This window comes from Miscanthus floridulus, chromosome 15 (assembly GCF_019320115.1).
Source record: "Miscanthus floridulus cultivar M001 chromosome 15, ASM1932011v1, whole genome shotgun sequence".
Taxonomy (NCBI): Eukaryota; Viridiplantae; Streptophyta; class Magnoliopsida; order Poales; family Poaceae; genus Miscanthus; species Miscanthus floridulus.
Window position 1 is genome coordinate 75991823 of NC_089594.1, and position 26962 is coordinate 76018784.

At 44.9% G+C, this 26962-nt stretch overlaps 3 protein-coding genes and 1 long non-coding RNA gene across 7 annotated transcripts; 1 reads left to right on the top strand and 3 right to left on the bottom strand.

Annotated features, from left to right (window-relative positions):
• Positions 1 to 767: 767 nt before the first annotated feature.
• Positions 768 to 6384, top strand: LOC136509160 (pyridoxal kinase-like). 4 transcript variants are annotated; one of them, XM_066503991.1, is made up of 14 exons: positions 768 to 992; positions 1122 to 1168; positions 1270 to 1447; positions 2096 to 2189; positions 2281 to 2385; positions 2571 to 2654; positions 2790 to 2863; positions 3275 to 3339; positions 3445 to 3508; positions 3664 to 3729; positions 4715 to 4771; positions 5300 to 5344; positions 5435 to 5488; positions 5935 to 6384. In XM_066503991.1, the coding sequence occupies exons 3-14, from the start codon at positions 1367 to 1369 to the stop codon at positions 6085 to 6087; spliced, it is 942 nt and encodes a 313-aa protein (XP_066360088.1). In that variant the 5' UTR covers positions 768 to 992; positions 1122 to 1168; positions 1270 to 1366; the 3' UTR covers positions 6088 to 6384. The 4 variants fall into 4 exon arrangements, with proteins under 4 accessions (XP_066360088.1, XP_066360089.1, XP_066360087.1 ...); XM_066503992.1 differs by lacking the exon at positions 1122 to 1168; XM_066503990.1 differs by having other exon boundaries at positions 769 to 992; positions 1117 to 1447.
• A 2283-nt stretch (positions 6385 to 8667) lies between these two features.
• LOC136509164 (uncharacterized) lies at positions 8668 to 9817 on the bottom strand. The gene is made up of 3 exons (XR_010772243.1): positions 9159 to 9817; positions 9001 to 9072; positions 8668 to 8917 (listed from the first exon to the last, which is right to left on the bottom strand). It is a non-coding gene; the product is annotated as an uncharacterized lncRNA (long non-coding RNA).
• A 2646-nt stretch (positions 9818 to 12463) lies between these two features.
• Positions 12464 to 14622, bottom strand: LOC136509162 (uncharacterized). The gene is made up of 3 exons (XM_066503994.1): positions 14456 to 14622; positions 13790 to 14034; positions 12464 to 13681 (listed from the first exon to the last, which is right to left on the bottom strand). Exons 2-3 carry the CDS (start codon positions 13970 to 13972, stop codon positions 13334 to 13336), a joined length of 531 nt encoding a protein of 176 aa, XP_066360091.1. The 5' UTR covers positions 13973 to 14034; positions 14456 to 14622; the 3' UTR covers positions 12464 to 13333.
• An 8272-nt stretch (positions 14623 to 22894) lies between these two features.
• On the bottom strand, positions 22895 to 26347 carry LOC136509161 (uncharacterized). Its single transcript, XM_066503993.1, has 10 exons — positions 26211 to 26347; positions 25992 to 26132; positions 25155 to 25294; positions 24961 to 25047; positions 24734 to 24862; positions 24236 to 24382; positions 24048 to 24143; positions 23740 to 23813; positions 23553 to 23632; positions 22895 to 23342 (listed from the first exon to the last, which is right to left on the bottom strand). Exons 1-9 carry the CDS (start codon positions 26296 to 26298, stop codon positions 23593 to 23595), a joined length of 942 nt encoding a protein of 313 aa, XP_066360090.1. The 5' UTR covers positions 26299 to 26347; the 3' UTR covers positions 22895 to 23342; positions 23553 to 23592.
• Positions 26348 to 26962: the final 615 nt, after the last annotated feature.

The following is a 26962-nucleotide window of genomic DNA, read 5'->3' on the forward strand; positions in this document are numbered from 1 at the left end:
ATTCCAAGTTTTTTCACTCTCTCTCTATCACATCAATTTTTAGCCGCTATTAAATGTAGGTAAAAAAAACTAATTACACAGTTTAGTTGGAAATCACGAGATGAATCTTTTGAGTCTAGTTGGTCCACGATTGGACAATATTTGCCAAATAAGACAAAAGTGATACTATTTATCGGGTTGAAATTTTTTCGCAATGGCCTTGCTTCATGTTCTGTTTTTTTTCCCGTGCGCGTGAGATCGACTCGCTGGCTTTCTGCAGACTGCAGGACGTTGTACGTACGCAGCAGCATGCACACAGCACATGCGGACGTCTGACGTCACGGCCAGGCGGTCAGCGACGACCGCGTTTGCCCAGTCCCACAGGAGTCGTCGCGTCGGCGAGACGGCGACAGACGACAGCCACGTAGCGGTGTCTGGGCCTGGGCTGTTACCGGGCCAAGGATACCCGTAGCGTGAGTGCGTGACACTCACGTGCGTGCCGGCCCGTTGCCTGCTAATGCTCCGGCGCCATTCCATTCCGCTTCCGCCCAATATTGAATTGGGTGGTGACGAGCCCAGCACCCACTACGTGGGCCAAGACCCTTCAAGGGCCCGCGTAAGCAAGCGCCCCCCATTCTGTCGGGCCTAAATCGGGAACCTAGGACCAAGCCCAACTCGCCGAGCCCGCCGCCATGGTGCGGTCGTGTCGTCGTCTGGCTCCCCTCCACTTCCCACGAGCACGACGAGGATCCGGCCCGTCCCTTTCGTAACGGACGGTCCAGATCCCGCCAAGCTGCCGCTCTCGACCGTACACGATCCCATCGCCAACCACCGCACCGGCCGTCGGTCCACTCCGCCGCCCGCGCGCCGCGCCTCCCAGTCCCAGTCCCTCCGCTCCCGCCCCCCCGCGCCGTCCGTGCGTCGCATGACTGCCGCCGTCGCCGCGCTCCGCTCGCCGCAGCTCCCTCCCGCGCGCGCCTCGTACGCCCCGCGGCGCCACGCTGCTCCCCCAGGTGCGTGACGCAACAGGCCGCGTGCAGAGCGTGCTGCAGCAGCAACAGTATTTAATTTAAATAAATAATTATTTTCCCAAGAGCAAAATCGAACAAGCAATCGTCTCACTGGTCAACCTGGCAGAACAGGTGAGGTGAGGTCAGTGGTGGATTCAGAAGGGAGGCTAGCGGATTCGGTTGCTTTCTCTCCTTCTCCTCGTGTTCCAGTTTTGACCGGGAGTGCATTGGTTCTCGCTTAAAGCGTGTCTGCTGCGCTGTGCTGTGGCTGTGCCTGCAGGGACGCGTTTGGGCCGTGGTGGTCGCTGCAGCTGCTGACGCGGAGGGGCCGGAGGACGAGGACGAGGACAAGGAGGGCGGCGGCGGTGTACCCCAAGATGGCGCGGCCGCCGATCCTGTCCGTCGCGCTGCCGTCCGACACCGGCCGCGTGCTCAGCATCCAGTCCCACACCGTCCAGGTCCATCGCCGCTGCCCTGCCTGATCCCGTCCTGTCATCCATCTGTTATCTGGGTTCCTGCTTGCTCCCCTCGATGATAAGAGGAGCCCGGACTCTCGGACTCTGCAACTGCCTCTATGTCTTTGCGCATTCGGACATGGATGTAGAGCTGCGCTTCTCATGGTCCACATGTTTTGAATTCGGCAGCAAACCAGTGGTTTTGTGGGTTGTACCATGTGGACTAGGCTAAGAACACAACTCTATGGAGTCTGGATATGGGTTCCTGCATGTAGGTTTCGGTTTGGTCCCTGCAAGTGTTCCCTTGATGTGTTGATGACATATATATATATAAGATGCAGCCATGCAAGCCGCGTGATCTCACATGGTTGCCGTGGTTGTCGCCTACTAAACGGTGGCACAATTGCTTGTGCGCACGTCATCGGTGTGACTGTCGCTTACTAAGTGGTGGCACAATCATTTGTGTGAGGGATCAGTGGTTATGTCCGCTTTGTCTTTTGTATGACGGGCGGTCACGAGTTTGTGTTTCATTCCGGGTTTGTTCAGCCAAAATGCTCTGCATGGATTTTGATTCGGAGTAGGAATTGTTAAGCATTTTCACCTTCTTATTTCATAGTATGCTCTTCTCATTCTCTGATTGCTCCAATTCAGGGGTATGTTGGCAACAAATCGTCCGTCTTTCCCCTGCAACTCCTTGGCTTTGATGTGGATCCAATAAACTCTGTACAGTTTTCTAATCATACAGGTAAAGGTACATCGTACGCGTACAGAATCTCATGTGCAATTTGCTTGGAACACCTAAACAATTCCCGATTTCCTGTTATGTGTTATCTCAGGATACCCAACATTTAGAGGTCAGGTTCTCGATGGCAAACAGCTATGGGATCTTATTGAAGGACTGGAGGCAAATCAGTTGCTTCATTATACCCATTTATTAACAGGTGAAACTTTCATAACTTCTTTTAACTAGACCTGCCCGTCCTTCATGTCTAGGAAATAGAAAGTTGATTAATTGATTGGTCACTGATGATATTTCGCCATGATAGCAAGCAAAAAATCAGTGCCTTTTTATTGCCAAAAATATGGTTCATCGCGCACAAAGTGACATGCTGTTTATGGTTCTCAGGTTATATAGGCTCAGTTTCCTTTTTAGATACTGTGCTACAAGTTGTTGACAAATTACGATCAGTCAATCCTGATCTTTTATATGGTAATCTTTTCCCCCTTTTGTTATTTGTATGCTTGCTTCTTTACTAAATTTGATTTAACTGGGACAAGTTCGGTCATAGCTAGAGACTGACTAGACATGGTTAATTCTTGTTTGCTAATTGCAAACATGCTGCAGTTTGCGACCCAGTTCTAGGTGATGAAGGAAAACTATACGTTCCTCAGGAGCTAATATCTGTTTATCAACAGAAGGTGATTTAACTCATTTTCACCTTCTATGCTTTTCTCATACGATACCAAAATGTGGGGAATTGCTTGTCCTTGCGCCTTCTAGAATGGCAAGGCTATTTTTTATTACAAATACATGCTTTTTCACTATATGCAAACATTGGGCACTCACTGGTTCAATACTTCCCCTTTTGATCCTTCTGTAGACTAAACTGTTATTGATTTTATAAAACGCGATTTATACTATATCTCCTGTAGAACTGGCTACAGGCAGTTATGTGCCTTACTTCCTTTTATTGAGAACAGAACTTGGACTTATTAGTTCATTTTCTCTTTGTTATTGTGCTTTGGAATGAAATACAATAGGACAAGGCATCTCATTTCAAATTTGCTATTTGTGAGCTTTTAACCATTTTATCATCAAACCATCTGCAGGTTGTTCCAGTTGCTTCGATGCTTACACCTAACCAATTTGAAGTTGAACTACTTACTGGACTGAGGTAACCATGCTCTTCTTTTGAAAAGTGAAAAAAGGAATCTCCATACCATACTTATCACACTGCTAGATTGCATGCACCTTTTCCTGTATTGACGTATACTTACAGGATCACCTCCGAACAAGATGGTTTGACAGCTTGTAATACGCTCCACAGTGCCGGACCACGGAAGGTTTGCCCCTTATCCAACTGATAAATCAACTATGAAATGTGTTCAATGGGCTACGCTATGTACAATCACTCTTCTTGTGTTCCATGTGTCATCTTTGTGTAAAGGGCTGCTAATGAAGCTGTGTATGCATGTGTTTGGTTGCCATGATCTTCCAGGTGGTTATAACTAGTGCACTTATTGAAGGCAAGCTGCTCCTTATCGGAAGTCACAAAAAAACAGAGGTAAACTTTCAATAGAATCATGCAATTGACATCCATCTACATGCTACTAACAATGTACTTGAGTTACAAATGGAAATTTCATTTGTCCGACAAGGCTGTTCATCAAAATTATGTGGATGCAAAAGTATCGAGGTTACCTAGACATGCATATTGCACTTATGAGCAGGATGCGAAGATACACGTACACACCAGAGCCAACAGAAACTGTATACTTCTTTATCTTTAATAATAAAATATAATAATTAAAAAAAGCAGAACCTGTATACATCCAGGTCATCTGCTGAGATGTTTTTTTGGCTGGCTATGAACTACTTACCACTCGATGCAGCAGGATAGTGACCAACTAAGCTGCACTATAGAATAGTTATTGAAAGCAATGAGGATTGCGTGGAATAATAGATTGATTGATTGGAGAGACCTATGTACATATATATAGGGGAGAGGAGATCTCGTGGTTTATAGAAACAGGACCAAACCGAGATCTCCTCATATCTCTCTAACTAAATAGAGGACCGCCGGCTATACCAAGGCCCAGGCCCATATACACACGCATATATACATTTACAAGGCGACAGCCAGGAAAGGAAAAAAAAACTAAGCTCGTGATACCATGAAAGCAATAAGGATTGCGTAGAATAATAGATTGATTGATTGGAGAGACATATGTACATATATATAGGGGAGAGGAGATCTCGTGGTTTATAGAAACAGGACCAAACCGAGATCTCCTCATATCTCTCTAACCAAATAGAGGACTGGCCGGCTATACCAAGGCCCAGGCCCATATACACACGCATATATACATTTACAGTCTAACAGTTATAAGATTGGCTTGTAAAATATAAGTCAAGTCTAGTTTATGGTGATTACTTGTAGATGGATGCAGTGAACGTGGGTGTAATTTGGTTCAAAACATATGTTCTTTTTTGTTTTGGTATGGTAATATTATATGTATACTGGAGATTTACTTTATCATTTTCTTCAGGAACAACCGCCGGAACAATTTAAGATTGAGATACCAAAGATACCTGCATATTTCACGGTATATTCACATATCTCTATTCTTCGCTAGAAACTTCTAGATTGGAGTGTGGAGTAAGGAATATGATTGTTTGATTTATTGTAGACTGATTCTTGTGGGAGTTTCTTGTATTAATCCATTTAAACTGAGTAGTCAGTGAGCATATGGAAGTTGAATGCATGTCACAAAAGGTAAGCACACAAAATGAGTGACAAGCTTCTAATGATAGTTATCTAGGGTATTATTGCCATTGAAATTGGTGCATTAAGGATGGTAGACACGAGGGAGGGAGGGTCAAGTGCACAACATTTGAGATGAACTGTTTCAGGTGCGCAATGAAAATGTGTGCTTGTGGAGTACAGTATCCCCTAATTATAGGAGTATGTTAGAGAAGTGGATTAACTGATTCTGAGTGAAGTGGTAGAGCAAAGAAGTAAATGCGGACCTGTTTCCTTAATATATTCTTCATTGGTGTTTATAGCTTTACTAGTTTATATAATTCATCACTTGTATAAATTAATATTCACCTGGCTCCATAATGCTATGCAGGGAACTGGAGATTTAACGACTGCTCTCCTACTAGGATGGAGTAATGTAAGTACTGGAGAACGTTCACTAACATTCATATCTTGTAATGGTTTTCTTGTTTCTAAAACATGGTTGCTTTGCTTGTAATTTACACAGAAATATCCTGATAACCTCGAGAAAACGGCAGAACTGGCAGTTTCCAGTTTGCAGGTATCTCATCCATGCTCCTCTATATTATGATCTGAAATTTAACACTGTTTGTTGTGCCTTCTGTATGCTGAATTGAGGCAGCATGGTGTAGTAGCGCTGCTGATATTCAGTTTTGTATTTCATGGGTTTTACTCCGCATATAGACTAAGACAAGAATTTCTACTCATAAGTAGGGCAAAGTTCCCTCTGTTTAATTTCTTATACAGCCTCCTGCTGACTTTCTGTTTCTGGCCTACCCTTCTCATATCAGTAATTCAGTATATCACTCATGTGCGTGTTCTTTTAATAAGGTTTCTGTGTGTAAAATGTAAAAGTAAATCAAGTCAGTTTTGACCAGTTTGTGCACTTCTTAATGGAAACGGCCTAGTGGACTGTTTGTGGCACTACTATTGTCAGTAATAACTATTCGAAGTTTACTTATAATATTATTATTACGACTTCTGCAGGCACTTCTGAGAAGAACCGTGGAAGACTATAAGAGGGCCGGCTTCGACCCATCAACCAGCAGCTTAGAGATCCGGTTGATCCAAAGCCAGGATGAGATCCGAAACCCAACCGTTACATGCAAGGCTGTGAAAGTATGGAAGCTGAATCCATAGTACACCCCCTAACAAGCTGCCAACAATAATGCGCAGTGCCTGGACCGCCCGATAAGCACCTGCACCTACTTCCATGACTCCTCTTGGGCCTCAGTTTTTGGGATACTGATTCTGTTACACCTTAGCTCCAAAATGAGAAACAATCGAATTTCTGGAAAAGAAGAATAATAGGGGTTATATGCAGGCTGTGGGGTTGTTGCAGCCTGTGAGAATGCGGTGGTGGCCGTGAGTGAGATTGTAAATGGTCGGTGCATCTTTCGCATGCAGAATGAATGAACAGCCGCATTGTTGTTGTCATCATCGTTGTTGGTTGTTGTTTTGGCGGTGAGTTGTGTTGGTTTGTTGTCAAACTTTGTTGATGAACTCCAGGTCTGGTTTGTTTGTGGCGTCTTGGTTGATCTTCATCCTCTGCGTTGCTGTTCATTGAACTTGACCTTGCATAGTACACCGTTGTTTGGAAGCTACTGAGATACAGTCCAGTTGTAGCACACTTGCAGAAAACTAGTAGCTGCTGCGAGGTACTGCATAGCCATAGCCAGAAGAATCCCTTGCTGAAAGTAGCAGCATGCATGTGATATTGAGAGATCTATCAAGATGCCCTATGTAGAATATTGGAATTGATCATGCACGCTCCGCGCTCGACACGACTGGAGCTCTTTTTAAATTCCTTTTTTTCTTTTTAACTTGGAATATAATTTTTTTTTTCATTTTCTTCTCTCCTTTTTTCACTTGGAATATAATTCCTTGGGATCTCAGTCTCACCACCGTGGAGACAGACAGCCTTTATTCACACGAATTGGAACCCCAGGAAACGGAATAACGGAGAAATTTATCATATAAAAAATGCCACATGCCTCTCGGAGCAGAGCAGACGGTCAAACAAACGTTCGGCTGGTATGGATTATTTACTATTTATGCTAGATAACACTGTTTATGCTAAAATGTTGTGAGAAAAAAAATACTGCTTCGACTGAAAAAAATAAGTTACAAGCCGACTTCTTTCCCAGCCGAACACAGCGTTGCGGTGCTCTAGTGCAATGCAAGTGCAACACTACGGAGCAGGAGGAGCACGCCATGACCATTGACCAGCAGCTAGTAGTAGTGCTCGACTCAAGGCATGCTTGCGACACTAAATTCAAATGAAATTCGAATGGCAAACCGGATGGTTTTCATAATATGCCGTATATCCGTACTCACAAGAAAACATATCGGGTTTGGAATATGGGGATTGCTATTGTACAGGCGTCTGTTTTTTTACAAACAATCACACGATGTTGCTGGCCATCAGTCATGATTCTCTTGTTCCTTACGTCACCTCAGCAGCAAAAAAAAAAATGGCATACAGTGCATGAACTCATCGGCTGAGATCTGTCAAAAGAAGAGAAAAAATTAGTCCATCTCTGAAATATGATTTTTTTTTTGTTATCTCTGTTTTTCCGATAAAATCGAGCGGATATGAAATCTTGTGTGTGTATTCCAAACGCGCCGTTACTCCTGACAGCAGGAGAATAGAATATCTATCTACGGAGTACCTACAATACGGGTGTTATTTCACTAAAATGGTACGCTTAAGCGAACAGTGTGACCTTGTGGCCGTACCGATATTTTGAATTCACGGCTCCTGCTGCCCCTGCCGTGCTGTCCAACAACCTCTAATTTATTACGCGCGCACGCACCCCGACGGTCGCATCTCTGCATGAGATGGGATCTAGTCACGCCTGGGCCCCACCACTGGCGTGGACAGCTCAGCTGCTACACCCTCCAGCAGTCCAGCGGCTCCTCCTGTCCTCCATGGGCTGCGAAGCGAAGTGACGACGGTGCCCAGAGCGAGCCCGTTGACGCAAACACGCTGCTGTTTGGATCCGGGATGGCGGGATCCGGATCCTCTACGGACAGGGGCGCCGCGTACATTCCACGAATTCCCTTTTCTGCCCCTGGGTGGATTGGCACGGATATCCAAACAAATCCATTTGCCTTTCTTTCCTTCCATCTATACATGGCCATCGGGCCATGCCGGTCCAGAACGGTGTCGTGCCTCAACAGGCCGCCGTGCCTGTTGGGCCGTGCCTGCACCGTGCTCGTGCCTGGCCTTTGGCAAGGCACGGCCCGTGGACCGTTTGGCCGTGCCATGCCGCCCGTTGGGCACGGCCATTTTCACCGTGCCGGGCCGGCCTACAGCCCGACAGGTAAAAAGACACCTCAAAAAAACATCAAGTGCTGAAACACTTCATTTTTAAATTTCAACAAACAAAAGATCACATTTTCATTCACATTCACACACAGTTATCAACATTTACATTCATACACAGTTATGAACTGATATGATCAACATTCACATTCACATTCACACAATTGTTAACTGATCAACTGATTAAGTTACCATTTTCATTCACAGTGACAGACTAACAGTTGACAGACTAACAGTTCACATCACAGATCACAGCACAAATACAAAAGGAGACTAGATTATATGAAAATGATGATCAAAAGGAGCTGTTTTGTGCAATGTCGTCTCATTAAAAACCTTTCTAGACAAAACTCACCCTTGTAAGAAACTCTAAAAAGAAAAAAAGAGTACAGCCAGCTCAAAGTCTTAGTCTTAATGTGTTATTACAAAAGCCAACAGCTGTGGCAAAGTTCACAGAATGACTGTGGCAAAGTTCACAGAAACAGAATGACAGAATCAGAGTCCACACTTAGTCACTCACTCTTCTTACTGTCATAGACACACATACTCACAGTCACACACATAGTTTCACAGCACAGCACAGCAGACCAGCAGTCCAGAACAGCACCAGCCACCAGCAAAAGACCAAAACTCCAAAAGTACCTGCAAAAATAGAAGAATCCAATCAATCCAAAAGTATTGAGTTGATTGAGACATGGTATTTAGTTGAGATAGACAGTCAGTACCTCTCAGGCTCTCCTCTCTCTAGTTCTTCTTCACTTGTTGTATCCAACACAGCAAAAGAAGTCCAAAAGTACCTACAAAATTGTACATAATTCATGTTATTGTTTTGCCATTAATGTAAACAGGCTGGTACTTATAGTTATAGATTTGAGTTGAGTACCTGAGAGCGAGAGGAGAGGTTCTTCACTTCTTCTATCCAGCATCAGCAGCACCGTCGCTGCCGCTGGCTTCGCCTTCACCATCAAGGAAGAGGTTCTTGAATGCCTCCTCCAGGTCCACATCCTCAGGTGCATGATGTTCTCTTCTTACTGCTTGCTCCCAGTCCTTCATGCAGGTGAGCATCTCCACATGCTCCGGCAACAAGCGCCACCGTCGGTCTTCGAGTATCCTAGCTGTACAACTAAAACAAGACTCAGAAAAAGATACTAGATACAGGAACAGACATGATATCTCGAGCTATAATAGATAGGATTGGATAGGTTAGCTTGTGGTCACGCCACCAGAGCAGTATGTCAAAGGATTCCTCATAACATGTGACAGGTTGCAAGATATCATAAGCCTTAGAATTAGCTGAAGCATTGTCTAAAGTGACAGCAAAGATCTTGTCAATCAACCCAAACACCTCAACCACAACAGATATCTTCTCAGCAATGTTTTCACCAGAATGTGACACCTCAATTAGCCTAAAACCTATAACCTTTTTCTGCAACTCCCAATCAGCACTAACATAATGAGCAACAACAGAAATATAGTCCTCCTTAGCATTACCAGACCAAATGTCAGATGTCAAAGACATAGATGAGCAATCAGGAAACAAAGAATTCATAAGCATAGAACGTTGCTCAGCAAACAATTTACCCATATCTCTAGTAGTGGACTGTCTAGAAACCTTCTAAAATCTAGGGTTATGAGCACGCTTAATGTAATCCTCCCTGGCCTGTGTCTCACCTATGCCTAATGGAAGGTCCAGCCTAGCAATCAACCGACACAACTCAATACGAGCAATAGCAGGGTCATACACCCAGTTATGCAAACCATCAGCATTCAGAGCAAGCCTAGACTGGACCCTCTTATCGTTATCATGTTTAGCCTTGCAAGATTTCTGGTGCCTTTTCAAATGACCAGTGCTAGCAGCAGATCTAGCAGTATACCTCTTGCCACACATTTTACAGATAGCAGCTACTCGTATGTTATTTTCCTTAATCTCAGTGAAATCCTCCCAAACAGCAGATATGAGCTTACCACCACCACCAGTCGATGAGGTACCATGAGTGTCAGTGGAGGCTGCCACCCCACCGTCGTCGTCGCCGGCATCGAGATCAATCGGATGGGTGCCATCACCGTCACCAAGATCGATGCCGAACAGCCCGGCTGCATCCTCACGGATGTCGTCGCCGTTCTCCACTTCTAGCTCCTCCCAATCCGAGGCCGAGGGAGGGGGAGGGGGACGGTCGACCGGCTCGGCCCCGGCCCCTGGCTCTAGCTCCAGCACCACCCCTCGACGGTGGACAGGGGCGCTTTGACACTGGTGGGCTTGCCATGGCGCCTCTAGAGGAGGAGGACACCGCGTCAGGCACCAACCTGCGAAGAAGATGAAGAAGAAGATTACAAATTTAGAACTTACAAGAACAGAGACAAGAAAGTGACAGTGAGTGAAAGAGAGAGACAGATCTAGGGTTAGGGTTTCGACTCACCTATGCCACCGGAGCCCAGTGCCGGAGAAGAGGCCAGGGAGCAAGAGCCCAAGACCGAACTAGAGGAGAGAGACATCGGTTAGAACGACGATGAGCGGCAGCGAAACGACTGACAGGCACAAGCCACTCATGTGGTAGTATGGTACACCGGAGGAGGAGAGGAGGGAAAGGAGGGAGGAGAAGGAGAAGAGGGAAAGGAGGGAGGGAGGCGAGGTCACCGGAGCAGGGCCGGCGAGCACCAGGCGAACGGCGGCGATAGATCGAGGTCGAGGCGTCGAGGCACCACACGCGAGGCGAGAGCGGAGAGCGGTCAGCGACTCAGCGGCGAGGCGATTGGAAATTTGGAATGTGAAGCTAGGGTTAGGGTTAGGGGTGGCACGCTGCGGCGCCTGCCTTTTATATCAAGAGGGGGCATTGGGCCGCCACCGGGCCGCCTCTTTGGACCGGGCCGTGCCCGTGCCGTGCCACGGGCCAGGGTGGCGGCCCAAGCCTGTCCTGGTCGCTCGGGCCAGGCCGGCCCGGGCCCGGTGGCCACCGTGCCGTGCCGTTCTCGGGCCGGGCCAAAACGCCGGGCTGTGGGCCGGGCCGCAAGCCCGCGGGCTGCATGGCCATCTATACTTCCATCAAGTTTGAATTTGAACCTTGGATTTGTATACTACTCCTATAACAGTGCAAAGTACTATGCTGCATGCCTGTGCGGCTATGGCAAGACCACAGGCCGTTGCAGCAGCATCCTTTTGCAGTTTGCACCTTTCCATGGCGTCTGCCCAGCCTCTCTCTCAGGTTGACCTCTTTTTCAGGCATGGCATGGCCGCAAGAGACAGCAACAACACGCCACACGCACAGACATGTACTCACCCGTCCTTTTTCCTTCTCCCTCCACTTGCCATTTCAACTTTGAACTCTGAATTTCTGCGAGCAAGCACGCACCAAGCAAAGCCAGCAGCCAGGCCGTCTCTCTCACCAGCACACTGATTGACTGACTAACCATAGAAAACAAGAAAAACTACTGAAACTTGCACTATGCAAAAGTGCACTATGTGGCAAGGCCTGATTTAGTTCTCCAAAAGTGCACTATACAAAAAAAAAAAAAAGAATTTCTGTCACATCAAATTTGCGGTACATGTATAAACTACTAAATGTAGACGAAATCAAAAACTAATTGCACAGTTTGCTTTAACTTTGCGAGACGAATATTTTAAGCCTAATTAGTCAATGTTTGAACAATAATTCACAAATACAAACAAAATGCTACAGTAGATAATCGTGCACTATACAAAGTTTTCTGGTGCAAACTTTGTGCACTATACAAAGTTTTCTGGTGCAAACTTTTCCGACCTAAACGCGCTCAGCAGATGAGCTTCTCAGCTCATCCAGGCCCAAATCAGTGAGCCCCAACCAAAATCTCACTGGACAGCGACACCAGGGGCGAGAGATTTAATTTAAGAGGGTGACAATGACATCCAGCGAGAGTGTTTTTTTTTGTCATGCTAATCCATGAGTCAGCAGCTCAGCTGCGGACCTGACTCGCGAAAGGAAAGCAAACAAGCGGCTACTGATTATTGTAGTATCTGTTAGCAGGGGCCACTGACACGTCACCGTCATTATCGCCTCCGTGTTGCTTCGGCACATGGAAACCATGTGGTGGTGGCTCTTCTCGACGACTGATGACTGACATGGGACCATTCAACCACCATTAAGAGAAATCACATCAGCAGCACAGGCACGGCACAAGGACAGAGAAGTCTGAATTCCAGGGTGGTGCTGCTGGTGCAGGTGGGGATAACCATTCATAATAATAACTATTATACAGGTTGATTCATTGGAAATCCAGCAGGATATTACAATATACAAAATCAGGAAAAAGAAAAGAAAATATCACAAATAATACCCTCTCAGCATGTGAGTGTCTCTCTCAGCTCATCCACTGACTGATTTAAACCTAGCTTCTGCTGCTGCTGCTGCTCTCAGACAATCAACTCTCTCCTCTTGTAGGTAGCCACTCTTTTGTACAGATTCTCCATGGCCCGAAGAAATTTCTTGGTTGCATGGACGGACGGACAAAAACAATTTCCATCATCAAAAACCAAAAAGAAAGAAAGCATCATTGATTGATGAACTACGACAGATTACCTAACTAATCCCAACCTCCCTCCCACCCAATCCAGTGACTAAACCAATCCTCCTCCAAGAGAGAAGGGGCAGGGACAGATGAGGAAATCTTGATTAATCCAAGAGGGGCATTCTTCTTTTTTGTCCCTGCTCCTCCCTCTAATTTGTACCCAATTTCATTCCCTTCCCCAGCTAATAGTGCTCCCTAATTTACATGACGAACCTGAACCAGAAACTTTATTTACATAAAAAAAAAGATATGTGGTAAAATTACCTAAACTCATTATGATTGTGGCCTTGTGGGATGGATTGGTTGGGTGGGTGGGCAGATGGATGGGACGGATTTATATAAAAGTAGTAGTTTTTAGGTGGGTTAAAATTTAGGACAAATTGATCCTCTCAATTTCTCCCCTCCCCTCTCCTCCAACCAAGTGCTTGTGGTTGCAGCGAAGGGTGGCTCTTTTGCACCATGGATGGGATGGAGGGGGGAGGAGGGTTCTCAGGGTTACTTGGAGTGTTGTATGTGCATCTAGGCCATGGCGGTGATGCCATGGCCGCGGCCGCCGCGGCTGCGGTCGAGGCAGTCAAAACCCTCGACGCGGACCGCGGCGGGCTGGAACGCGAACCGGGCGCGGGCGCACCCGGCCGCGCCGCGCGGCGACATGGACGGCGCCGCCACCGACGGGCGCGGGGTCGGCCGCTGGACGGCCACCGGGGCGGCGGCCACCACCGGGAGCCCCGGCATCGGCATGGGCACGGGCGGGCAGTCCATGCCGAACCGGCTGTCGTGGACCACCGGATTCGACGCTCGACGCGGTGGCGAGCCGCAGAACAGCGGCGGCTGCTGGGACGCCGCCGACAGACCGCTCTCCTCTCCCTGCCGAAGAACGTTCGGACAGGAAAACGTCAGCTCCTTGTATGCTTTACTAGAAAAACACAGAGGGAAATCCGGGAGCGACCGAGCGAGGAGGCAAAAAGATCCCACCTTTGAGAGGAGGAGGTCGAGCAGATCCATGCCGGCGTCGGAGAACCCGCCGCTCTGGTGGCACCGGAGAGGCGCCACGGGGCGCCGCGGCTTGGGGCAGAAGAGCGGGCTCTTGGCGTCGCCGGTGGCGGCGGGCGCGGCGACGGCAAGGGGGCTCTTCATGGCGGCGGCGAAGTGACTCATGCTTTCTCGCTTTCTTTTTGGTTTTTCTGGTTAGTCGATTAGATCTAGAATTTATACAAACCCTGCAAGAACAAACACATGGCAAGAAATAGTCAGCTACATGAGTTCACTTGGCCACGAAGAAAAAGATGAGATATTTCATCGACAGGTATGCAGATCTAAGCTTGAAGGGGCGAAAACAGGACAAGGAAAAAAATTCATGAGTATATGGTGAGGTGAAGCTTGATGAAGGATTTTTCCCCCTCGTAATAGATGAATCTTCAAACAGATTTGTGCAAGAAAGCATGTTATTTACACATGAGACTAGTGTTGGGAAGATCTGTGACCACTGGCCTTACAAAAAAAATCAAATCCTTCAGAGATTTGCAGCAAGGCACAGGCATGTTGCTAGCTAAGATGAACTGGTGCAAGAACAAACAAGAACAGATCTCAGCTATTCAGAAGGGATGGAACACAGGGAGAGGGAGAGGGTGCCATGTTTACCTGAAGCTTTGCCTCTGGATTTCTCTCCTCTCCTCCTATAGGATAGAGAGGAAGATGGCAGCCAGGAACTATTGTTACTCCTACCAAGAAAATAAAACAAAACAAGAAAAAATAAAGCTCAAGCTTTGAGTGGAGCTCCCTGTGCTGGATGAGGAGGAAGGAAGGGAATGGAGGGGAATGGGTGCCTTAAATAGCCCGAAAATGATGGAGCACCACAAACCACACCAGAGGGGAGACAGCTTACCCGCAAGGGGGCATTATTTTATTGGTTTTTCTTTTTTATATCACAACTGAAAAGGGTGCTATTGTTAGTGTATGTATATATGGAGAAGGAGGTGGAATATATATATTTGAATTTTTTTAATAATGTTGCATGTGGGAAACAGTTTGAGCAAAAGCAGGTGGGAGACAGGACAGGATGAAATAATTGATTTATTTTCGGCCTGCACGGCAAGACACAGTGGCCATGATTGCTGAGCCTAGCGTGTTTAGTTTCCATCCTAAATTTCAAAAAAGTGCTACAGTACTCATCACATTGAATCTTTTGATACATGCATAGAGTATTAAATGTAGACGAAAAAAACTAATTGCACAGTTTGGTTGGAAATTGCGAGACGAACGTTTTGAGCTTAATTAGTCCACGATTGAACACTATTTGTCAAATAAAAACAAAAATATTACGGTAGCCCAAATTTCAAAATTTGGGCAACTAAACACGCGTTTAGCAAATTGGGTCCTTTTCATCTTGTGCCTGGTCAAGGGTCTTTTGGTTTTTTTTTTCCAAACTCTTTTTTTGTTTCAGGATGGTCGTCAGGTATACTGTTGGCATTTAAATTTTGGAAGAATTTGTTGTACTCCACCCCCCCTCTCTTTGAGTCTTTGTTTCTTGTTCCTTGTGCAGTCTTCTGGAATTCAGGCTGGTGGCCTGGTGATATTAGTCCTTGTGTAAGTAATCGTATCTTTTTTTTCTTTTTTTTTAAGCCTCTCTTCTGGGTATAGCCCTAGAATCTATTTATGCACGAGCACAATCCTTCTGTATTTGTTATGCATTTAAATTATTATTTTTGGAATCTTTTGCACTACTGTTCACGGTATTTTTCCTGATATAAATCGTGTGTAGAAACCTGCTTATTGTTCTATGGGAACTAGTACAGGGGAATTACTTGCATGTATGCTCTTGTCAAAAAAAAAATAGTATGGATGTAGTAGTACTGTAGTGACACAGGAGTTCGCCTACCAAAAACAAGCAAGCGTACACCCCATCGATCTGGTCCTACGTACATTTCTTAGATTAGAAATGCCAAAATGCTACTTACACGAGATTAAAGATGCTAAAAGAAAATGTGTTTTTATAACATGCTAAATGAAAATGTTGTGGTTGGAGGAAAATATCTGTGCTGCAAACTCAAATATCCAGTCCATGCATCATAATTCAAATATCTAAACAAGTTCGAATTTGCCATGATAGTCTTAAAAAAACAGGCATGCATATTGCATATACTATCTCCACGATCAAAAGATTATCAGAATTTCGTCCTGGTTTATTAGTTCTCATTTCCATTGTTATATGCATTTTGATATTGAACTTTTAAGAAAAATAAATGGCCAGTAGGAATATTAATTTCATGGAGCAAATCAAATCATCCATGCCTTATTATTGACCGCAGTCCCTAAAACAGCCTGTGCCAACTAAAACTTATCGCAGTGTTTGATTCTTATGCAATAATTGATTTTGGGTCTAATAGCTCACGAAGTAATGAGTGGCTATAGTACCAACACCTCTTTTTGCGATAGAGATGCCAAAACTTGGATAACCTTATAGTGGACGGTTCACACTATAGTTTGGATTACCTTAAAATGCTCTATTTTACTTCCATACTACTATTGTTAATCAATACTGTACAATAGTATTTTCACATTTATGTAAACTTCTGTGCAATGAGTCATACGTATATATGTAAACTTGTTGAATTTGTACTATTTCTAAGTTTAGCAATGAGATAATAGTTAGCTTTTCCGGTAATGGTGTACTATGCTCCTTTTAAATGGGTTTTGCATTATTCATTTGTTCCCATTACCTAAATGTGTGTACAACAGGTTTCTATTGTTTGATGTGAAATGAGAACATTTGGTAGAACGACTTAACAAGTAAAGTGTATTTCTGTGTTACCGTTGTATCTATATTATTAAGTTGACCGATTGTCGGATTCGTATATCAACCGTGACCATGAAAACAAATAAAGTAATACGACTAATAGTATCCATACATAATATATTGTAGCGTGATCGACTGAAGGGAGAAGACAGAGACATAAAGGTCACAAAGCCATCGAGCTTGAAATAAAGTATAGATATAGCGAGTCAGCGAAAGAAGTTTGGGTGAGTTAGGCGCCTCACCCCTCGACTAGTGAAGCAAGCGGCATCGTCAATGTCACAGCATATTGACGTCGTCATCACCAACTCATGTACATTGGATGTTTTCCTCTATTGTGTATAAAGGCGTAAGGATAGATGGAACCACACTCTAGATTTCACTTAATAATAGAGCGGTTCGTGCCATATATGGTGGTCGGCAGCACCCTCTGTCCACTACATAATTAACCTGACGTGTTAAAATTACGTCGACTTAGCACACGGGGTGCTCAAACAAGTTTGAATCTACGCAAGAGATGTTATTTTTTTCTAGTCTCGGCCATGAATACATCCCCCCATCCCCCCACCCCCCCACCCTGAATCTAACAAGGCGTGGCTCTGCACGTGCTATTGGGTTGTGGACAAGCATCCAAATTTCAAACATAAATAGGAGCTAGATGTTGCGACCCTAAACAAAGCGAAATCAAACCCATTTGAAAACCACAAAGCCTTAATCTAGTAGTTAACCATAATCTATCGTTTTGTTAGCACGTAGGCCTCAATAGTCTAATACAAGTTTGACCACAAAAGGGAGGTGCAGCAGCGATGGAGCCAAAGAGAGAATATCAAGCCATGTGTGAGCTCTCCGATCCCCAGAGGCCCCCATGATGATCATAAATATAATAACAAATAATGCCGTTAGTGGACAAATGAAGGAAATATATGATACGAGTATATTTATATATATATATATATGTGTGTGTATATATATATATATATATATATATATATATATATATATATATATATATATATATATATATATATATATATATATATATATATATATATATATATATATATATATATAAATAGACGAAAATGGCATCTTCCTACCAGGCTCGTCGTCGTGGATGCGATCCAGCACGGGTGACTGACTGTGTGTGTGAGAGGGAAAGGGACCCAAACGTGCTAGTGGCCATGTGAGGCCATCAGGGACCGGCCCGGCCTCGTTGATTAATAGCAACAAGGATCTGTGGGAGATCATGGACGAGCAATCAACGGCATCTTCTCACGCATCCTACTCCTACGTTTATTATTAGTTTAACGAAAAGCGAGCGAGAGACAATAGTAGTGGTTAAGCCTTTAATCATGCAGACTCTACTCAATTAGGCTATGCTTTCTTTTTAATTTACTCTGTCAAAGGCTGCCGTTTGTCATCATCACGGTCCCTCTCACTCCCTCTCCCCTCGGGCCTCGTTTAGATTGCAAATTTTTTATAATCTGGACACTGTAGCACGTTTCGTTTGTATTTGACAAACTTTGTCCGATCATGGACTAACTAGGCTTAAAAGATTCGTCTCGTGATTTACAACCAAACTGTGCAATTAGTTATTTTTTTTATCTACATTTAATGCTCCATGCATGCGTCTAAAAATTGATGTGATGGAGAGAGAGAAAACTTAGAATTTGGAGGTGATCTAAACAAGGCCTCGGTCGAATTTTGGACTCTGAACGCATCTGGTTGTTCTTTAGCTAGTGGGAGTGGAGTGAGCAACCTGGCCTTGTTTGGCCTCGTTCGGCTGGTATTAAAGTCGGCTAATAAGCCAGCTGAAGCTAATTTGTTGTGAGAGAAAAATACTATAGATTCTAGCTGATAAGCCAGCTGATAAGTTCAAGCGAACAGGCCCTACCTCCCTATCATATCGGATGTTTGGATACATGCATGGAGTATTAAATATAGACTAAAAAATAACTAATTACATAGATTGCGACTAACTTACGAGACGAATTTTTTAAGCCTAATTAGTCCATAATTTGATAATGTGGTGCTACAATAAATATGTGCTAATGATAGATTAATTAGGTTTAATAAATTCATCTCGCGAATTACTAATGACTTCTATAATTTGTTTTATTATTACTATCCGAACACTCTCACGTGACATCCCAATATGACATCCCTAAAGTTTACTCTCTGGATTTAAACACCACCCTAGTCATAAATACCATCAGCACAGGGGTGCTAAAGAAGGGAGAAAGACAACAAGGGTCCTCTTAATTTGGAATTGGAATTTCATATGAATCAAGAGATTTACAAAAATTGGTTTATTTTCATAGAAAAAAACGAAGGAAACAAAAAGATTTCCATGCTCTAAAGGAAGCCAAGTGGTTATCTATGTCCTTCACCTGCTCTTAGTGGGGAATTTTAGCATTGTCTTCGGAAATGTCATGCTAATTGAACAGAATGCAATATGGAACATGGATGAAACAATCATCTTCAATAACTTATATAGTTTCGTTCTATTGTTTCATATAATTTAATTGTATGACTTATCTAGAGTTTGAAACTGAGCCAAGAGATTCATCTATATGAAACTTCTTCTCTACCCTCGTCTTAAAACACATTGACATGTCGCTAGGAATACTTAGCAACCCATTAAATACAGATAAAACCGATAGATTCCACCAAGTTGGTTTGTGCGCGGTTACACACAAATCTTACCCTCTGTAATGTTGTAATGCTTTGATATGTAAAAAGATGGCACAAGCAAGTTCAAACCGCGTGTCTTTTGAGAAAGACACTCCCAACCTAAAAACCCAAACACTATCAAAAGAAACATGCACTATCGATGCCAGTCCATTTGGAAAGAAAAAAAAACCTAAATAGTTCACCAGGATTAGGAACCAATAGCCGCTAACACAAAGGACAGATGGCCAACTATCGGAACCTGCCACATGTACATGGACAGATTAAGCTTGCAGGCGGGTTGGTTCGCGGCCGACCGCTAACCCGCATCGCTTGCCACAAAGTTTATTGGCGGGTTTGCGGCCAGACACCAAGCTATCAACTTTGTGGAGCAAGCCTTCCGCGGACATAATATACTTAGCTGCAAAACCCGCAGGGCCTGCCGCACACACATCATCCCTCAAATATCTGGTGGCCAACAAGTGAAAGAAAGTTGCGAGGTACAGGAACAAGATCATAATAACGGGCACATGACCGGCACAACGACGAACCAGTTGACCTTGTCGGCGTCGTCATGGAGCGTGGCGAGCACCGTCGACACGAAGGCACCCATCGATCCATGCATACGCAGTTAGCTTGCTAGCTATAGCTCTCAAATGACAAATCGATCTCTTCACTAAAAAATACGTACGTGCAGGCGCATATATACATACGATACGTACGTCGATGCAGGCCTTGTGGAAGCGGCTCATCGGCCACAAGGGCAACTCGTCGCTGGTGTCGTCGTCAGATTCCTCGTCGGCCTCGTCATCGGGGACCTCGAGGATGAGGCGCGCGTGGCAGTTGCGACGACGACGACGGCCTAGAGCTGTGGGCCGCTGGTGTTCGTCGTCGTGGAGGAACAGCTGTAGTGACTCCGCCCGATGCCAGACTATCGTGACGACACTAGCGGTAGGGTTCGGGAGATGCGGGTTCTAACAGTTTTCTCAATTGTCTAACGGGCTCGGCGGGTTGAAAGACGTTGACCACAAAGAAATTGCAACTGAGCCACAATAGCCACGAAGATAAATTTTGCGGGGCGAGCGGGCGGGCTACGCTAACAACCCGCCCCGCCTGCAATCCTAGGACAGATAATGGCGCCGTAGAACCCGTCACATGTACACGTTGACAAGCAGCTACACACTACACATATGTACTCCCTCCGTCTCGAAATAACCGCATACCATGAAGCTAAACTTTCAAAAGCTCGACTAAGTTTCTACAAATCATTACCAAAATTATATCTCATGATGTATTTGTTATGAACATGTTCTGAGATTAAAAAAAAGGTTTTGCACGGAACGGGTATGCTATGCATTATGCATGGCTGGTAGCGGTAGGGGGCAGCAGCCAGAGACGCGGTTTGCACGGAATAAAAGCGGCACGTGAGGTGCCGGCCCGCCGCGACGCACGGCCTCCGACTCCGACCCTGCTGCCGACCCTCTGCCCAGCACGGCACAGGATCGGACCCTCTGTCGTCGTGGATCGTGGTTGCTCGCCCATCGCCCGGACTGCCGGAGTCCGGTCGTCCGGCGTGGTGTTGATGGCGGTGGTGGGGTTGCCCGCCGACCTGCCGTGCGGTTGTCGCCTCCAACGGCTTGCCGCTTTTACCTGCACTGGGGGGCGGGTGACCGGGTGGGGCGCCCATGTTTATTACGGGCATGCATGCTCTGCTCCCAATGCCACCATGGCCTCCCATCTCATCCATCCATTGCTGCCCTTGTTTCCTGCGTCTGTCTCTGCTCGTTTCGGCTGATGTTCAAGCAGCCTCAAACCCACACAAGAGAATACCAGGAAACTCTTACCGGCCTGTTCGTTTGGGTGTGGCTTGTCGTAAATGATCGTAAATTTTTAGCCAGAACATTATTTTTCTCTCACACAAACCAGTCAGCAGTATTTTTTCACGAACCAGCAACGATACGAACCAGCCAACCCAACTGTACGTCTTTCGAACAACGTAGCACGCTGCACGCACATAGGATACGATAGGTTTCTTTCATTCCTCTGTTCTGCTCCATCCATGTGAGCGAGCATAATCTCGTTCGAAAATGCGGGGTGGGGGTGGGGTGAACTTTTTAGAATTTCAGGTTGCGCCTGCTGGTGGCATGCACGCCAAATGGTCAAACATGCAAATGTACTCCCTCCCGTACTAAATTACGAGACTCTTTGGCTTTTCTAGATATATTTTTTTATTATGTATCACGTATATTTAAGTGAATAGTAAAAATAATGTATTTAGAGAAACCAAAACGTCTTATAATTTAGAATAGGTGGAGAGTAGTATTAGTATCAGTACTAGGACATTAGCGCAAAGTAATAAATAGCGAGCAAAGCCATATGGCAATATCCTACCCCTCTAGTTTCCTCAAAAAAAAATTATACACAAACATGTAACCAAAGGAGATTTTTATGAACATATATAAATACTCGCCCTGTTCGTTTCGCTGAAATTTGGCTTTGTGCTGATTTGCTGTGAGACGAAAATACTGTTCGTTCGCTGAAAAGTACTGCTGAAGTAGTGCTGTAGAACAGGGCCACTAGATACGTGTACCGAGTTCTAGGAGACCATTTCTCCATATCCATTACTTAGAATTCATTTGAATCGACCAACATCCTCATGCATGGCTACCATCAACATCCATATTCACTAACCATTCATTACTTGTTTTATTAATTAAATAAAAAGGCAAGAGAGAGAGAGAGATTATAGTCACACATAATAAATGATGCATATTCGATCTAGATTAATCGCACTAAAGATACTTTGTAGTTCAGCTAAATAGTTATATTTAGCGGAACTAAAACATCGTTAGAGACCACATTGAAATTTTTTGACACTATGGTAGCGATAAACCTGATGAAAAAGCTGTAGTGAGATTATAGCGGGCTATTTAGAACCATGAATATTTTTTTTTGTGTTAAGAAGAGCAACTAGAATCACCAGAATGTCAGATGGTTAACATGCGTGAAAGGCCTAGCGGCCAGGTGGGAAACCGATAGGCCGTGAGGTATATGGGCCGCGAGCATGTATCTGGGACCTTGGCGGGAAGCCCAGCACGTGAAACAGCGAGTGCTGGAGCTCCTCTTCTGCTAGAACCGGTGTGCGCTGTAACAGTGAGGGCCCTTCTTAATAAGCTCAGTCCGTGTCCTCAACTCCTCATTACGGTCTTAATAAGCTCAACGTAATTTTGTTTTTTTTTAATTGACGGGATTGAGCAAGAAAACATAAAATAGAAATGCAAATAATAGTGGGCCGTCCGCCACGTCTACACGGACAGGCCGTGCTCGACCGAACAGGTACGTCAAATACGGCCCAGCCGGCGACATGCAGAGCTCGTCGGCAAATGATGAGCTGCTGAACTCCGAACATTCACAAGAACAAAATCCTCACATCCTATGCATTAGGAGTACATATCTACATTCCTGCTGTTCTCAAAGGGGAAACGAAAATAAAAAGGACTACCTCAATGTGCGTATATACATACTCTCTAGAAATTGCTTACGCCAACAAACAGTAGCGGATCCAGCCAAAATTCCACTGATATCATAAGTACTACGTCATGGCTTAAGTTCACGTATGAGCATCAATTTGCAATGAAAATCTCAGGAAATGACAGCAATGAACAGGGCTGGCTCCGCCCCTGCCAACAAATTAAAAGACCACATCAGAACTAAAGCTTTGGACAGTTGGATATGATGGATAGACAAAAACTTGCAAGCGGTAAGATTTCAACGAAATCACGAGCATTAACAAAACCGCCAACGCCGAGTCCATATCGTCTCTTCTTGTATCAACATATGCTTCGCTCCTGCCTGATAAGCTTACGGGCCTGGAACCACAGCACAGAATGGTCTGAGTTCAAGGATCGGAGCAAATAAAACTAGCTAGTCTTTGTCGCGCCACAGCACATTTTGGCAACTTCATTTGGCACATCGATCAGCCCCCCATACAGTGCTGAAGATCCGAGGATTATGAATGCTCAAGGGTTCTCTCCTGCATCGCCTCCATCTCGATGCATGGCCTCTCTGCAGGTTACAAGAATCAAAAGCCTAGTAAGATCAGTACCGTCCACACAACACATATGCAGTATGCAAGAGCTGCGGTTCAGATGTCAATGCCCCAATGTGTTCGCAAAAAAGAATAGACCCCATGCACGCATGGATGACGATTGACAGACTCACATTCTGGTAACCACTGAAATTATATATATATACAGCGACAGATTGCGCTAATACCTTAACGCGTTCTCAATCTCATCATTCCCTGGGTCAAGTTTCAGCGCTTCCACGAACGCATCAGCCGCATCTTTGTACTTCTGCAAATCGAGATTATAGCCAACATGGTGACATCATTACAGATGGAGAGATCAGATGTTAATTGCAAGGCTTTACTAAATGTAACGTGAGAGCCATATGTATGTACCTGTAGCAAGCTGAGACCCAGCATAGGCTCTGGTTAGCCAGTATGGTGGCGTCATGCGGGTCAATGGCGCTTGCCTGCGTGAAACAACATGTGAGAAGAACTTGGTTAATTATCTCATGGTTCGTTTGAATGAACTACATACAGTAAATTTATTCAGCAGCTGGTTCCATCATCATCAGTTTCATACTGCTCTGCAATCTCAAAATGGATGTCTCCTTAGCAATACAATATTCCAAACTAAATATCTATCGCACAACATTTTGGATAACCCCAACAAGCACATCATATGTTATGCTTCAAAGACAAACCCGCAAATAACAGTGGATTGCATAGCTGTAGTCCCCATTTGCAAACGCTTCCTTTCCTTCTGACTTGACATTAGCAATTGGTTCTTCAGCCAACCCCTAAAAAAGGTTGCACATGTTCAGTTCCATGCATGACACGTGTTACAAAGAGTTCCGACGGTAATAATCTTTGGAAAAGTGTGCTAACCTACCGGGGGTAGAGTTTTCACGGTCGCAATAATAATCCCACCAACGCTCCAGTCTGGCATGGAAGGAATGGGATTTGTCCGAGGAAGCAGAATTTCAACAATCTCACGTCGCTTATGAGAAGCTGCTAGCATGATTGGGACTTTCCCACACTGCATTACAATTGCAAAGATTGAAGAGGGATACAGTCCGGCATGAAAGCTGAGAAGGGTATCCTCTTAAAAGAATCTTTGCACTAGTGACATCAACAACAGAACTTGAAGGAAAACTAGTAGAATTGCTCAAATTTAAAACCCAGTTAGTGATCAAGTGCTGGAAACTATATAAATGTGCCTAGACAAGAGTTCTGAATATGTAAGCAGAATGAATGATTTTTGTGTGAACTAGCTCAACCATCAGATATGAAAAGCGTTATGAGATAGTGCACATCAGAATTAGATTACAAACCACGAAAGCAAATAAACACCCGAGACAAATAAAGAAAAGAGTTATTAATACAATACCCCATCATGAACATTAGGGTCAGCTCCAGCCCTTAGCAAGAAGTTGACAATGTCCGTTGAGCCAACGCTAACTGCAGCTAATAACATAGTTGGCCCAGGTGAACGTTGGAAGTTCACGTTAGCACCAGCCTGCAGAATTGCAGAATAAAGTAGCTTCAGTGAACATGTAAGTACAAACATGAGCATGCCATGAACAAGCTTTAAGTGAATTAAGTGATTAAGTGGACCTTAACCAGTAGCTTAACGCATTCCAATTTGGCCTCAAAGCATGCCATCAGGAGTGGTGAAGACACATGATTGACAACTCTATTGGGCTGCAAAGGAAGGTGAATAGCAGTTACAATACATCCAGATCAATGCTGCTTAAAAAAAACATCATAAGGACACTGGATTTTTAGCTGGAGTCTTTCTAATTGCTTACATCAGCACCATGCTCTAGCAGGACCTTGAGAGCCTGGGCATGGCCCTTTCCTGCAGCAAAGTGCAGCGGCGTCCCGTGATAGTTGAGAGGATCCACGGGAATGCCCCTGGACAGCAGCAGTCGTATAGCTTCGCTGTGCCCTGTATCGGAGGACGGAGGTACAAATGGAAGAGAATTGAAACCAGAGCATGCATGCAGAAACTATAAATGTAACACAAATTAAGCACCTCCATAGAACATTACTGACAGTTTGTATATACTCCCTTTGACATTTTTTGTTAAAGTGAATCTATTAGCATCAACTAGTGTACGTGCCCGTAATTCATGCATATAATGTAACTGCTCTCATATCAGGGTCAAATTAAAAGGTCGATCTTGACTTACCACATATATTCTATCTAAAGGGTACAAGAAAGTTACAATATGTAGGTGATGTCCTCTGTATAAGTACACCGACCTAAGAGCAACTCCAGGTGTTTCCTATAATTAACTTGCTAAACCAATAAATTTAGCGAGTTAACGGTTAATAAAATAAGTAGCAACCTCGATTTATTTTCATCTCCAATGGTTTTCTATACTAGCTTACTAAACGATTTTGTACTGGAGACCCCAAACTATTTTTAACCAATTTCTTACTTTTAAAGTTAGAAATTTATCAAGTTCTTACTTTTAAAGAGTTGTTTTACTAAACTGTTGGTAGAATTCTTTTTTCTTTTTGCCAAAAAAAATATAAATAGGGAGTGGGAAATTAACGCACCGTACTCCACTTCGAGTTGCTCCAATTCACTCATTCCAAGAAATTGGGAAGATGGATCGGAGAGTGAGAAATTAACGCACCGTGCTCGGCGGCATTGTGCAGCGGCATGCAACCCCTGGCGTCGGGCGCAGCCGGATTGCCGCCGCGGCCGAGAAAGTAGTTCAGAAGAGGGACGACGCCGGCATGGTTCGACTCGGTGGCGACGAAGATGGGCGTCTCTCCTGCAATTGGAGATGGAGCTAGCACCTCAGTGGCCCAGTAGCATTCTGCCATTCTCCGGGGAGGTGCCAGGTAATTACCTTCCGTAGATGTGGAGTTGGCATCGAACCCCTTCTCCTCCACCAGGTACCTGCGGACACCCATCCACCCCGTGACGCAAGCTCCCATCACCGCGAGGTGGAGCAGGTTTTGGCCCCTGGAGCTCGTCGGTTGCCGCAAGTCCACCTTGTAACCGGTTGATACAAACAAGTCCCAGAACATCTAGACAAAGAGATGGAGACAGAGAGATAGAGAGATAGGGGTTCGAACCTAAGATAGAGAGATAGGGGTTCGAACCTAAGATAGAGAGATAGGGGTTCGAACCTGAAACCGTAGGAGTGGAAGATCTAGTGATCTCTATCAGGTTCGTCGATGCAGTCTGCGCACGCGTAGTGATGGTCGGGGAAGATGTTGGTGTAGTCGTCGTTGGAGCGGGGCGGCGCAGCTGGTGGTTTTCCGTCACTGGCTGCGCCCCTCTTGATCGGATTAGAGTTTTAGTGTCGGTGGGAAGGTCGGCTCAGGTCAACTTCGTGATTAGAGTCGCCGGTCCCTACCTCTTTATATAGCGCAAGATGACAGTGGCCCTCCAGCCATGGTGGGCTAGGCGCCCCCGATCAGGGCGCAAATCAAAGGCCCAACTGAACCGTTGGGTCCAGTTAGGTTAGAGATTAATCTAACAATCTCCTCCTTGATCTCTTTCCATCTTTCACTTTCATATTCTTTACTTTTATTCATTTCATTACAGATTAGCGCATAGAGCACGTTTCATCGTCACGGTCTATTGCCGATAGAT